Here is a 12,924-nt window from a genome sequence, read left to right on the forward strand (position 1 = left end):
TGAGCTTGTGGGGAGCGGAAGGCGCTGCTGAAGTCCTTCTACCCCACTGTGCTGGCCCCCGTGGGAGTCCTGACCACACAACTTAGATGGCAGCAGGAGCATCCCAGGCAGCCACAGCGCAGAGGTGGAGGGTCAGAAAAGAGAGGACTGGCACATTCTCTGGGCCCTACCTCCCCTCCCCTTCCCCCTGCATCTGCCTCTTCACAGTGGGTGGGAGGCTCCAGACCGGAGCAGAACAATCCCCAAGCCACTGTCCTGACGCCTCGGAGAATCTCAGTGCCCTGGAGGAAGGCGCCGAGGAGAGCACTCACAGAAGGCCCAGCCGCCATGATGTGTGCATGGGCAGAGCAGGAGGACACACACAGGCCCCACAGGGGTGTCCAGCCCACAGACGCAGAGCCTTGAGGATGTGTGAGGGACCTGCTCAGAGAGGAGCTGCATAGCACAGATCTGCACCCAGCAGGATTCCAAAGGCCAGTGCTATGGGATTGGGGGGGGGGGGGGGCGGCCCTGGTGCTTTCTAAAACTGACCTGGTCTCTGACAAGCACAGGTTGTGCCCTAAGGGCTTTAGAACAAGATCCCAAACAGAAGTGGCCACTGCGTTCCCACACATGGCCTTGGGTGGTCTTGGTGAAGGAATCCTGGCAGACCCTTCGTGATGATCTGACCTTCACCCAGACACTGCCTAGGAGCCCGGCTGGCTGCAGAGCAGGTGGTCCTCACCAACCCCCAAATGTCTACCAGGTTAGAGGCAGGGTCTTTGGTCAGCACGCCTATGATCCTGGTGCTGAATTACCACGAAGTGGCAGTGCATTTCCATCCTTGCCCCTTCTTTGAGACACTAAATAAACAACAAAGAGTTCAGACTGAACTGCCCCGTGGGAAGCGCGGCCTGACTTTCCACTCACCGAATTTCAAGTTTGTCCACGTCTTCCTCCTCAAAATCAAAGTGAGATTTTTTGCTGTAGCTGCAGGGTCTGGTGACCTGGTGTCAGGTGAAGAAAGAGGACTTCAGACCCACAGCCCAGCCACCAGGAGCCTGTGGCACTGCATCCTGCAGCCCAGAGAGGACAGCCCCCTGTTCTGGGACCAGCCAGACCAGGAAGGGCTGGGGCACGATTCAGGCTTCAAGTGCGATCTCCTGACCTGGGAACTGTCCCCACAGCCCCGAGGCCACTGAGCGCCACAGCAGAGGCTGCATTCTGCCAGGAGGGGCAAGAAAGTGTGCAGTGGGCTGCCTCAGCCCCCAGACAGGCGGGGCCCGGCCATCTCTGGTCAGCTCCACTGCTCCTGCAGCTTCCCTTCCAGCCCTGGCTGGTTACAAGGACACCTACTCAAGGAGCTGCCCTCCACCCTGTGACCAGGTGCAGCCTGCTCTATTGTCGGTCCCGCAGCCTCAAGAGCAGCTCCACAGGTCTGCACCCAGTGAGTGTCAGAAAACGGAAAGATCAAGCATTTTGCCTCCCAACGTTGCAGGGGTTGGCAGTTCTCAAAACACAGGAGGGAGCAGAGGAACTGGAGGCCAGGTGCAGTGGTGGAGGCCCAGTGGAGGCCCAGCACACACCAGCAGCCCCACAGAGCTGGCAGTACCTGCTGCAGCCCATCATGGCCCTTCACAGGGCACTGCCCCTGCAGGCTGGCTGTGCCTCCTCTTCATATCAGTGGGCTGATGCAAATCTAGAAGCTTTTGGAGCTGTATTGCAATCCAGAACTTGACCAGGTCATGTTGTTTAAATCCCTGAGCCTCCAAGTTTAATTTGCAACTGTAAAGCTAGCAGTGTCCTGGGTGCGCTCCCTGTCTCCTCCTGGCTGCATCTCTGCCAGCCTGCTCCAGAGGGTCACATGACCTCCTGCAGGGGTCTCTGAAATGCCACTTCCTCCAGGAAGCCCCTGTCCTCTGTCAGAGGCTCCCCTGCTAAGCAGGCTTCTGGTGCTGCTGTCAGTGTATCTGCTCACTCTGCCCCACACTGGCCTGACCACCGCCTGCTGCCCACGGGGCACCTGCTGCCCACGGAGCACCTGCCCACTGGCAGCTGGAGCTTGCTGCTGTCAGGCGAAGGCGGCTCTGTGCGGTTCAGACTGGCTGGCTTTAGATGTGTCCTCGGGTCGTTATGGAAAAACATGGACTGGGGGCTGTTGCTACTGCACCCCGTTCTGCTCTGGGGGAGCTGCACAGCCCTGGTCATGGGCCCCTTTCCTGGAGGCTTCTGCACTGGCCCAACCAGGAGGCAGGGTGGCAATGAGGAGGCCCTGGCACCTGAGGCTCCAAGCCAAATGGAGTCACTGAGTTGAGGGCAGAAGGGCTGGTCCAGCAGCATGCTGCCCTCAGGCCTGGGGCTCAGGGGAGCAGGGACCCTGCCTGAACAGCAACCCACCAGGCTGGCTCTCAGGGAGGTGCAGGTGGCATCTCCAGACCTGGGCTTTCAGTCTCAGCTAGGTCCCCACATGAGTTAACCCAGTGGGTGGAGACCATGTTTTTAGCAAATGGAGCCTGCTCTCTGCACATCAGAGACAGGCAGGCCCAGCTGGGAAGGTGATCTGGACCGGGAAAGCTTCCCACGTCTTCTGACCATGGTGCACCTGCCTAGGGACCCTGAGGCTGCAGTGAACCTACCTTCCTGCCCACCCTCCCCTGTGAATGCCCCTCTCTGCCAGAGCCTGGCGTGTGTGTGGAACACGCTGGGAAGCACACTGCCACATGCCCCTCACGCCCAGGGCGGTGTCCACCCGTGCCTGCCTGCGCAACCTCAGCCTCACCCTCCTCTAGTTCTGCCACATGCTCTAAGGAGCTGCCAGCAGACCTCTGGGTCTGAATCATTTCCCCTTTTGCTTCAAACCCTCATGTTTCCGGTGAAACAAGCCTCACCCTGAGGAGGGAAACTGGGGTGGAACAGCCAGAAAAATAAAAAGCCCCAAAACCCAACAGCCAGTCAAAACCCCCGTCCTGGGGACTGGGCGGCAGTAAGCTGTCACTCCCCTGCTCTGGGCCAGGCCGGGAAGAACAAGCAGCTTTCTTCCCAGGGAGGGAGGGGAGGCCCTGGGCCGGAGGGGCAGCCCCTCCAGGCGATGGACCCCACCAGAATGCTGGGTGGGCTTTCTTGCTCACCCTGCTCCGGTACCAACCTCAAAGTAAAACACTTCGTCAAACTGGGGGTTGTTGGTCTTCTTTCTCACTTTCGTCTTCTTGGCTTCTGATCTGCAGTCAAGAGAGGAAGGTTAGGACCAGAAACGACTCGTTGGCTGCAGATCTGTCTTGAAACGGAGCTATCCTGCAGTAGCTTCTGCCTTTATTTATCTCATAAACATCCCTGTTTGTCCCACCTCCAGGTGGCATGCAAATCAGGAGCTTTTGCCGAGCCAAAAATACCAGGGTGAAGGTCACAGGGTGGCCTTCCTTCACAAAGTAACGTTAGAGCAACAAACAAAACACAAAGGGGTCAAATTGACATATTCCACCCAAACTGCACCAGCCTCACTCTCTAAAGGAGGTGCTGGCTTTCTGGTTCCAGAGCTGGACCTGCAGCCACTCCGCAGCCCCCCAGGACCAGAAGGAAACAGGGGCAGGACAGGAAAGCAACTTGCCTGAAGGGTCCGGCCAGTGTCACGGTGGCATAGGGGTCGCACTGCCCGTTCACTATGGGCAGGCCTTGGCACTCGAGGATGCTGAGAGAGACAGGACAGTGGTCAGGGGAGGGGACCTGCAGCTGCAGGCAGACCTGGTCAGCCTCCTTCCAGGGCTGGAGGGCGCTGAGGCTGTCTCCTCACCGTCCAGTGGTGGAGGTTAATAGCCAGGACGTGTCGGCGTGTCACGTCTCTGGAAGCTGCTTGGCTGAGGCCCACAGGCTCGCAGCAGTGCCCCGCCCTGCCCAGCCAGGGGCCCAGCACTGCTCCCACTGCCCATCAGCCTGCAGTCCATGCCACAGCCACACAGAGCCTCTGCGGCAGAGCAGAGCACCGGCCCTTCACCTGGGCCCTCAGAGGCCGATGGGGACCAAGAGCCACAGGACCTGGCATCTTCACCCCTTCATCACCTTAAGCAGGGTCAGATTCCTGCTCAGGCATTCAGGGAGTGTCCGTCCGACGCCGGTTATCCCCTCGTCAAGGCCAAAGACACCGAGACAGAGCGTTTGAGATCAGCAGGGTCGCCCACTGTTAGAGCATCCTGTTCGGACTCCTGGGTGGTGGCCATCGCCCGACTCCTTCCAGGAGGACTGGACCTTTGGGCAGGTCACCCATGATGAGAACCCTAAGAGGCGCAGTCACCCATGGGAACGGAATGCCCTTCACGGCCCAGGCCTCCTGGACGAGCAGCTTGCGGAGCAGGTGGGGCCCGCCCCGGCACAGCCAGGACTCCTCCCGGGCAGCACCGACTCCTAGTAAGTGACCAGCCAGTCCCAGCCCACCAAGGCTCCTGCTGTGCAGCCTCCCGCCCACTCAACCTAGACTCCTGTGGCACTGGGCGTGCCTGCTGTTCCCAGCATGGCCGTGTCACACCGTCCCTTTCCTCTGGTCACCATACTTGTCCATTTGTTTTCCTGCGAGGGGCCGGACTGGACTCGTTGGGCCCCCGGAGTAGGCTCCTGGCCTAGGACTTGGGTGGCGGCCACACCACAGGCCTCTCTGCAGCACCTGGGACGGGTCCTGGGTCACCACGTTTGCTGCCGGAGCCAGTGCCCTCTGGCTCACAGCCCCTCTGAGTCCTTGGCCTCCTCTGCTGGCCCACCAGCTCTGCCGTTCCTTTCTAGGCCGGCATCACATTTTCCATTTCGTGGAGTTTTTGAGCAGATGCTGGACACTGTGATTCTTAGTGTCCAGAATTTCCCAACGCCACCCTGTGAGGAGCAGGACTGCAGCTCGGCTCTGGGCAGTAGCCACGTCCACTCTCTGGGATGGGCATGGAATTTGCTTCTAGGGAGGCTGTACCGTAAAGTCCCTGCCATCCTCTGGGGCCCTGGGCTGGGAGGTCGAAGAGTGCCAGCCCAGCTCTTCTGGCCTCTCACACCCACCTGGGCCCAAGGACCCCACCCCGACTTGCCTGCCCTGCGGGGACTAGTGCTGGGCCCCAGCCCTCCTGTTCATTCTGGAGGTGGGCCTGTCCACTGTCCACGCACACGATGTGTGGCCGTGTGGGTGACGTGGACCCAGTCTGGTTGCCCACCAGGTCAGGAGCAGGCACCCTCACCTGGTCCTGAGTGACGGGCTCTCTGACCTTGGTGTCCCGGTACCTCTCCCTCCATCAGGAGAGAAGACACTGCTCCACATGCTGCCGCCAGAGTGCCTGCTGCCCTCCAGGGCCTCCTGTTCAACCCGCATATCCCCTTTCCTCTTCCTGGCACCGTGGGCCTGTGAGGGCTGCCCGTGCCCGCAGGGCTTCCTGGCCCTCCTCACCCGTGGGCTGACTGGCGTCCCTCTTCTCCTGCCCTGCTCTCCTGCCCTGCTGCTTTCTGGACAGTCTGCTTCCCTGGTTTGCTCAGATGGTCCTGGGTCACCTTCCTCTGACCATCAACTCATCCACTAAGTAAACACTGGCTGGTCCACTGATTCACCCACCAAAGACCCCTGCCACCTCTTGGGCACTGTTCCAGGAAGAGGAGCAGATCGCCAGCTGGGCAGAGGTGTCCAAGAGACTCACTGCTGTTTGGCTGGCGGGCAGCCAAGGGGGAGACGGTAAGTAAGAATGTAAGGCCGTCTACCTGTCTCCTGCCTGCTAACTACCTCCTCCCTACCCACCTGCTGACCTACCTGTTTGTCTGTCTACCTATCTACTTACTACCTACCTGTCTACCTACCTCTCTAGAACTCTGTGTGATGAGCACGGGCTCTATTCAACAGCAGAGCTGTGTGTACGAGGCAGATCCCGCAGGCAGCAGGGCCCTAGGGGTGAGCATGGGGCAGCTGGTGGGAGAGCAGCTCACCCACATCAGAGGAGTCTCAGGCCCTCCCCATCACAGGGTCTGCATCCTCTGCAAACATTCCATGACTTCTGTGGGGTCGGGCATGGAGGGAGGCCCAGAGGTTGAGCGGGCATTTGATGGACACCCTGAGGGAGAGCATGGAAAGTGCACAGCAGCACCTCTCACTTCTTCAGAGACCAGCATGAGGAACGCCTGCTCTGTGGCTCAAGGCAAAGATGGCCCCCAGCAGTGTACAGACATTTCAGAGCGAAAGCAGAAACAGGCTCTTACCATGCACATGCCGAAAGCACCCACATTAGCACCCTCAGCCCTGGCCCAACTGCGCGACACAGGCTCTGTGCTGGGCTGCCCAAGACAGCAGAAAACCAGATTTGTTTTATTTGAGAACAGGGATGTCCCCGTACTATACATTATCTAGGATCGACTGCACAGAATCATCTCTGTGAACATGGGAGCATCTTGTGCACAAATGAGGACAGGAGGACATATCACTGAGTGTCCCACCCTGGTGCTCTGGGGCGCCTTGTGCTGGACCCGCTGGCCTTTCTGGGTCTGAAGAAGAAGGACACCATTTTGCAGCTGACATCACAGGTTTTGATATGCAGCCTATCTCAAAACACGCACCAGCGGCCGTGTGGAGCTGATGTGGGCCTCCGCCTTCCGGTGCCTGGGAAGCTGGTGGCTTCCAGCTCTGCCTGCCCTGCACTCAGGGATGCAGGGCTGCCCTCAGCCAGGACCACCGTCAGCCAGCACCGCTCCCCTGCACCACCTGCACTCCGCCCCGTGCTCTGACCTAGGGCTAGGCTCTGGGGGTTTCCTGAGCCTCGAAAGAGCTGCAAACCTATAGCCTATAGCGCGTTCCTTTTTGTAATTTCCAATAATGGAAAACGAGGTCTTCTCTGGGCTTAAGGTTCTACTGGAAGCTTGAAAAGGAGTCTTCCCCTGGCGGATGCCCCTCCAAAACTACTTTACCTGACAGTCGGTGGCCTGGCCAGAGGGTGGCTTAGTCAGTTCACAAGACTCTGGTCTGTGAGCTTGGAAGTGGAAATGCACATGGGACCCTTGCCCAGGCCCCTGGGCAGGACAGCAGAGAAGGGGAACAGAAAGGGTAGAGAAGGCAGGGAAGAGGATAAATGGAGGAGGGAGCGGGGAGGAGGGTGAATGGAGGAGGGAGCAGGGAGGAGGGTGAATGGAGGAGGGAGCAGGGAGGAGGGTGAATGGAGCAGGGAGGAGGGTGGATGGAGGAGGGAGCAGGGAGGAGGGTGAATGGAGCAGGGAGGAGGGTGGATGGAGGAGGGAGGAGGGTGAATGGAGGAGGGAGGAGGGTGAATGGAGGAGGGAGGAGGGTGGATGGAGGAGGGAGGAGGGAGGAGGGTGAATGGAGCAGGGAGGAGGGTGAATGGAGGAGGGAGGAGGGTGAATGGAGCAGGGAGGAGGGTGGATGGAGGAGGGAGGAGGGTGAATGGAGCAGGGAGGAGGGTGAATGGAGCAGGGAGGAGGGTGAATGGAGGAGGGAGGAGGGTGGATGGAGGAGGGAGCAGGGTGAATGGAGCAGGGAGGAGGGTGAATGGAGCAGGGAGGAGGGTGAATGGAGGAGGGAGGAGGGTGGATGGAGGAGGGAGGAGGGTGAATGGAGGAGGGAGGAGGGTGGATGGAGGAGGGAGGAGGGTGGATGGAGGAGGGAGGAGGGTGGATGCAGGAGGGAGGAGGGTGAATGGAGGAGGGAGGAGGGTGGATGGAGGAGGGAGGAGGGTGAATGGAGGAGGGAGGAGGGTGGATGGAGGAGGGAGGAGGGTGAATGGAGGAGGGAGGAGGGTGGATGGAGGAGGGAGCAGGGAGGAGGGTGAATGGGGCAGGGAGGAGGGTGAATGGAGGAGGGAGGAGGGTGAATGGAGGAGGGTGAATGGAGGAGGGTGGATGGAGGAGGGAGGAGGGTGGATGGAGGAGGGAGGAGGGAGCAGGAGAATAGCATGATTTTCACCAGGAGGCTGTGCTGGGGTGGGAGAGGAGGGTGGAGAGAGTGCCGTCCTTGCTGGTGAGGATGTGGCAGGAGGGACAGAGTGGACATAGAAGAGAGTCCCTGGGGTCCTCACTCTATCCTGAGAGATGTCATGAGTGTGTTCCCGAGGCTCCTGGGTTGGACACTTGATCCCCAAAGTCACCTATGGGTGACTTCCCAGGAGAGGAAGAGGCCACAGCAGGCACACTTGCTGTCCTGCCACAGGATGTCCACTTGTGAGGACGCAGCACGAGGCCTCACTAGAACTGCAGCCTTGTAAACTCCTGCTCCTTACAAGCCACCAGGCTCAGGGTTTTGTCAGCGCTCCCGGGAACGGACTGAGACAGGCCCTGTTGTCAGAGCACACCTGGGCACCTTCAGTGAAGGACAGGCTCCCCAGCAGCCCTCGCCCACCCTAGGCTCTCTGTGGAGGCGCAGAGGTCATGAGATCTGGGAGGGCGGGGACAGGAGACATGCTGGCCACTCTTGGGCAGCAAAAGGAGGGACGCAGAGGGCCTAGCCAGCTAGAGGCCAGGCTTGCCCAGAGGACAGGTCTCAGCCAGTGTGTGCACCATGGCGGGCTGCAGAGCACCTGTGCAGAATGGAGTAGGCACCTTGAAGCCTCCTCTGGGGCCCTTCGCTTCCTACAGTCACTGCAGGGCCACCACCCTGAAGGGCCAAGAGCCCAACTTTGGACGGGTGTCTGCCCCCCAGCATCCCCGCATAAACCAAGCATCGCGGTCAGGCAGACCTGGTAGGAGGCTGATTCCAACTGCCGGACCCCTTCCTCCCTTCTGATGCCGGGGAGGCAACGCCACGACTTTGCCGAAGGCCTGCGCCCACCCTGCATAGGTCTTGGCGTGCTGAGGACGGAAGGACTGACACAAGGTCCCCAGGGGAGCTGGTCGGGACCTAGCCCCTTGGTGTGTCTTACCGTGCAGCGAGCTTGTGGCAGACAACGCCTGTGTCCGTGATGACCTCGCTCAGCCTCAGCTGCAGGTGGACCTTCCCCTGCAAGGCACAAGGACAGAAGGTCACAGAGGAGAAGCGACTGCGGGAAAGCTACCTGGCCCCCAGGAGGACGCCCAGTGGCGAGGCTCCAGACCCAGGACTCGGACACTGGGACAAGGCCTCTCTGGGATAGCCAAAGTCTCCCCGTTGTGGGCACACGCTGTTTCTGAAGAGAGGGTCAGAGGTGTTAGGACAGACTCTCAGCAAAGCAGTTCCAGATGTGCTGCTGCCCACTCACACCGCCTGAGGCTGGGCTCGCCACGACCTGAGGGCAACATGGCAAAGCTGGAAGATGCCCCTGGCGTCCCCTGAGCCCTGCCCCCACATCCTCCTGGAGAAGCCAGGGAACCCAAGCCAGCACCCTTGGAGGGTGCTAGAGAAGACAGCAGAGTGACCGGAAGCTGAGAACGTCCCGCTGTGCGTCCCTGTGATGACCCACAGCCCTCTCCTCAGGCAGGGTCAGGGCCTGCCTTTGTTGGCTTCTCCCCCCGTTGTACGAGGATCTGAGTGATGGGCAGGCAGCATGTCCAGTGTTCAGAGTGGACGAGAGCACCAGACAGCAGCTGCACACCCTGAGAAGGGAGGAAGCCCACGCCCCCGCGGAAAGCAGGACCTGGAGAGCGCCTGGGTGTCCCTGCTTTGTGGCATGATGGTGACCATGTTGCCCTGAGCCTGTGGACCCTTGCTGGGTCCCCCCTGTGGCACCTGACCACTTGTGGCTCACCTCCTGAGGAATGAATGGCCAGTTCCGCACAGGTACCTTCAGCACCTCTGACCATCACCTGCAAGGACCTTGGTGCCCCTGTGATGTCCCCACCACTTCGTCAGGTCTGAATTCTGGGCACCGAGCAACAGGGCCTCTGCTGCCCACGTGCCCTGGGTTCACAGCCTCTCTGCGGGTTCACTGCTCTGAGGCTCACGTGACTGGGTCTGGCCTTGCTGTGACCTGGCCTGAGAGCAAAGCCTGAGGCTGGTGACAGCGGGAGCCAGGAAGCTGGGGTAGGGAATCGTGGCCACCAGGGCTGTTTCTGCAGTTCCCTCTCACGGAGTGCTGGCCCGGCTGGAGCTATGAGTCGACACCTAGTTCTCCCCATCTGTAAAGGGGGCACTGTGTCCTCGTCCTAGGGCTGAAGAGGGTACAGGGCCAGCACTTAGGACCCAAGGTGGGTCCACCAGGAGGCAGTCTCTTGAAGTCTGGCCCCTCCACCCAAGGACCAACTCTTTGAAGACCTGATTTTGGGGGTGTCCAAGGCTGCCGGGAAGGACCCAGCTTGAATCTGTTCCAGTGGCCTCTGGAAGGCTAAGGAACGTGCGGGTGAGATCAGCCATCCTGCGGCCAACAGCGCCACGCAGCTTCCTTCCTGCTTCCTGTTTTCCCCAGCAGCCCCCAGTGCTGCTGGCCAGGGTGGCCGCTGGACAGCTGCTTGGCCTTCCTTTCAGGAGGCTTGGGAGAGGCGGGGCAGGGTGAAGGCAGCAAAGCTGCACCCCGGCCCTCCTGCCCGGGAGCCACCCAGATCCAGCCCTCCACTCGTCAACACATGTGGCCTCCTTCCTGTGCGGGCAGTGACAGGCAGTGCCTTCCAGGGTGCTGTGACCTCCTGGCACAAATAGCCCTGACCCTCAAGGGTCACACCCTACTGGTTGATGGCAGTGAGCACAGCCTCCTGGAACACACCTGTGCCCTGCGCTTTCATGGCCAGGGCAGGGGACTCGGGACCGCCACTTCCTTGACCTGTCAGCCCTTGCTGGGCCTGATGGGTGGGCAGGTGTCCTGCGGGCAGCTGTTCTCTCCAAGAGAACAGTGGCCTTGGGGCTGCCTGACCACTGGCCCTTCCTTCTTATGTAAGTTGAACAATGATGTGGAGAAGCTAGGAAAGTGCTGGAAGTGAACAGTGTCCTCAGCCAAGCCAGGCGGGCAGCTCTGCCGGTGGCTGCTCCCAAGTGCTGTTCCCTCCAAACCACAGGGCAGAGACGATCATCACCTTGTCACCAGACTACCCTGGACACACCTGGAAGTCCCATCAGTCACGTGGGAGTTCAACTAGAAATCAGTAACAAAGACAGCTGGACCCCACTTACCCAGAGATCACACAACACACCTCTCAAGGTCATGCGTGTCAGACAGGAAACGCAAGAGAAATTTCAAAATATTTTGAAATGAATTAAAAAAAGAAACTAAAACTTATAAGAATTTGTGGATGCTGCAAAAGCACTATTGGGAGGGAAATTCAGAGCCCTGGCCGCGCTTCCTGGAAGCAGGGAAGGACCCCAAATCAGTGACCTCATCTAGACGAGGAGAGCAGATTAAATCAGAAGGCAGACAAAGGAGGTGATAGAAATTAGACCAGAAATGGGTGAAACTGAAAAGAGGAAATCAACAGGGGAACAAAAGCCAACGTCCGCTGGATGAATAAGACGAGAGACCTTAGCCAGGCTGACCACGAACAAAAGAGAGACAGCACAACTCCCGAGGCCAAGAACAGGGCACCACCCAGGGCGACCACAGGGCGACCACAGGGTGACCACAGGCGCACAGGTAGCAGGTGCATATGGGTAGCAGGTGTGCACAGAGACGGCCTTAGCCATGGCACAAGCCTGACCCCAGGGTGAACCCAGGTGTCCAGTAGCAATAAGACCCCAGCGCTGGGTCAGGCAGGGCACATGGGACTCTGTTCTGCTCAGTTTCCCTATAGTTCACAACTGCCCAAAATAAATAAGTAATGCTTATTAATTTTTTTAAAAGCCCCCAGGCTCCCTGTCCATTTCCTCAGCAAGGCCTTCCCTGTGTGTGGCTGTGCCCTGCAGAGCTGGTCCCAGGCTGTCCTGGGCCTGGCCCAGAGAGACTGTGGGGAGAGAAGACAACGTCGAGGACCCAGGGAAACAGGGGACAGAAGAGAAGCAGAGGAAGGCCTGGCCCACCTCACCCATCCTGCCACCTCGGGCCCTCTGTGAGAGCCAAGCTGGTCCTTGGCCATCCTTCGAGTTGTCTGACACACAAGGCAAAATTCCCCGATGTCCGTGGAGCCATGGAGTCTCCCCCTCTCTCTGGGCCGGCTGTCTTTGGGGTGGCGGAAGCCGGGGCCTTGATAACTCTAGGTCGGTTCTCCGCCCTGCGCAGGGTGTACTGGAGCAGGGGTGGAGGGCTGGCGGCTGCCCCCCATCCTTCAGTGCCTAGGACCCTGAGCACTGCAGGGCGCTGGGTCCTGCTCTTGCCCTCTCCACGTGGGGGGTGAGGACGGAGGTGACGAGGCCTGCGTAGTGAAGCGTGGGTCCAAGACCTCTAAAGCCGGCCATTCCAGCAGGAGGCGAGAGGCTGCTCACCTGCCTTTCCCCCTCCGCCTTGTGGGCCAGGTACTGCCCACACCATGGCCCTCTTTCACCAGCCTGCTTCCTGTGAGTTACAGGGAAGTAGAGCCAGGAAGCCAGAGGCTGCCCTCTGCCCTTCTAAAACTGTGACTGACATTTTGAAATGAGAGCAAAGATGGGTCCTGCAACTTGAAGGTCAGGTTGAGGCAGAGAAGCCGCCTCCCCATCTCAGCCACTTTGTGGGTGAGAAATGTCCAGAGCCAGGCCTAGCAGAGAAGCACTGAGCACAGCGTCCACTGCACCCGTTGGGGCTGTCCACACGTCCTCCTCTGGCCCTTCAAGGAGCTTCGCTTGCCTTTTGCTGTCCGAGTTCCCAGGAGACGGGCAGGGAGGAGGCGGAATCTGCATTCAGAGGCAGCAGCCTGCACGGGGTGGAGGGACCTGCCCCACCCCAGCTGCCTCCTGCAGCAGCGAGGAGCTGTCCTGCCCAGCACAGGCTTGCATGTGTACAGTATTTATAGCTTTGTTGTGACAAAGCTGTTCTGAATCTTGACTGTGGCAGTGACACAAGTCTACACGCCAGATAGCTTCCCAGAATACCCACCAGTCAACGGATGGAGCCAACCCACGGGCCGCCCCCATGAGCAAGCACGTCCCTCCACGCCCGGGAGGAAGGGAGTCCCAGCCCGCCC

At 59.7% G+C, this 12,924-nt stretch overlaps 1 protein-coding gene across 2 annotated transcripts in view; it reads right to left on the bottom strand.

The window, feature by feature from the left end:
- Rasa3 (RAS p21 protein activator 3) overlaps nucleotides 1–12,924 on the bottom strand; it is a 77,826-nt gene that overhangs the window by 24,125 nt on the left and 40,777 nt on the right. For both annotated transcript variants that reach the window (XM_027938797.2, XM_027938798.2), the window contains exons 5-8: nucleotides 8,850–8,926; nucleotides 3,584–3,664; nucleotides 3,125–3,197; nucleotides 910–986 (exon numbers count right to left, since the gene is read on the bottom strand). In XM_027938797.2, the coding sequence (XP_027794598.2) occupies nucleotides 910–986; nucleotides 3,125–3,197; nucleotides 3,584–3,664; nucleotides 8,850–8,926 (308 nt within the window). The remainder of the gene's footprint in view (nucleotides 1–909; nucleotides 987–3,124; nucleotides 3,198–3,583; nucleotides 3,665–8,849; nucleotides 8,927–12,924) is intronic.

This window comes from Marmota flaviventris, chromosome 4 (genome assembly GCF_047511675.1).
Source record: "Marmota flaviventris isolate mMarFla1 chromosome 4, mMarFla1.hap1, whole genome shotgun sequence".
Classification (NCBI taxonomy): Eukaryota; Metazoa; Chordata; class Mammalia; order Rodentia; family Sciuridae; genus Marmota; species Marmota flaviventris.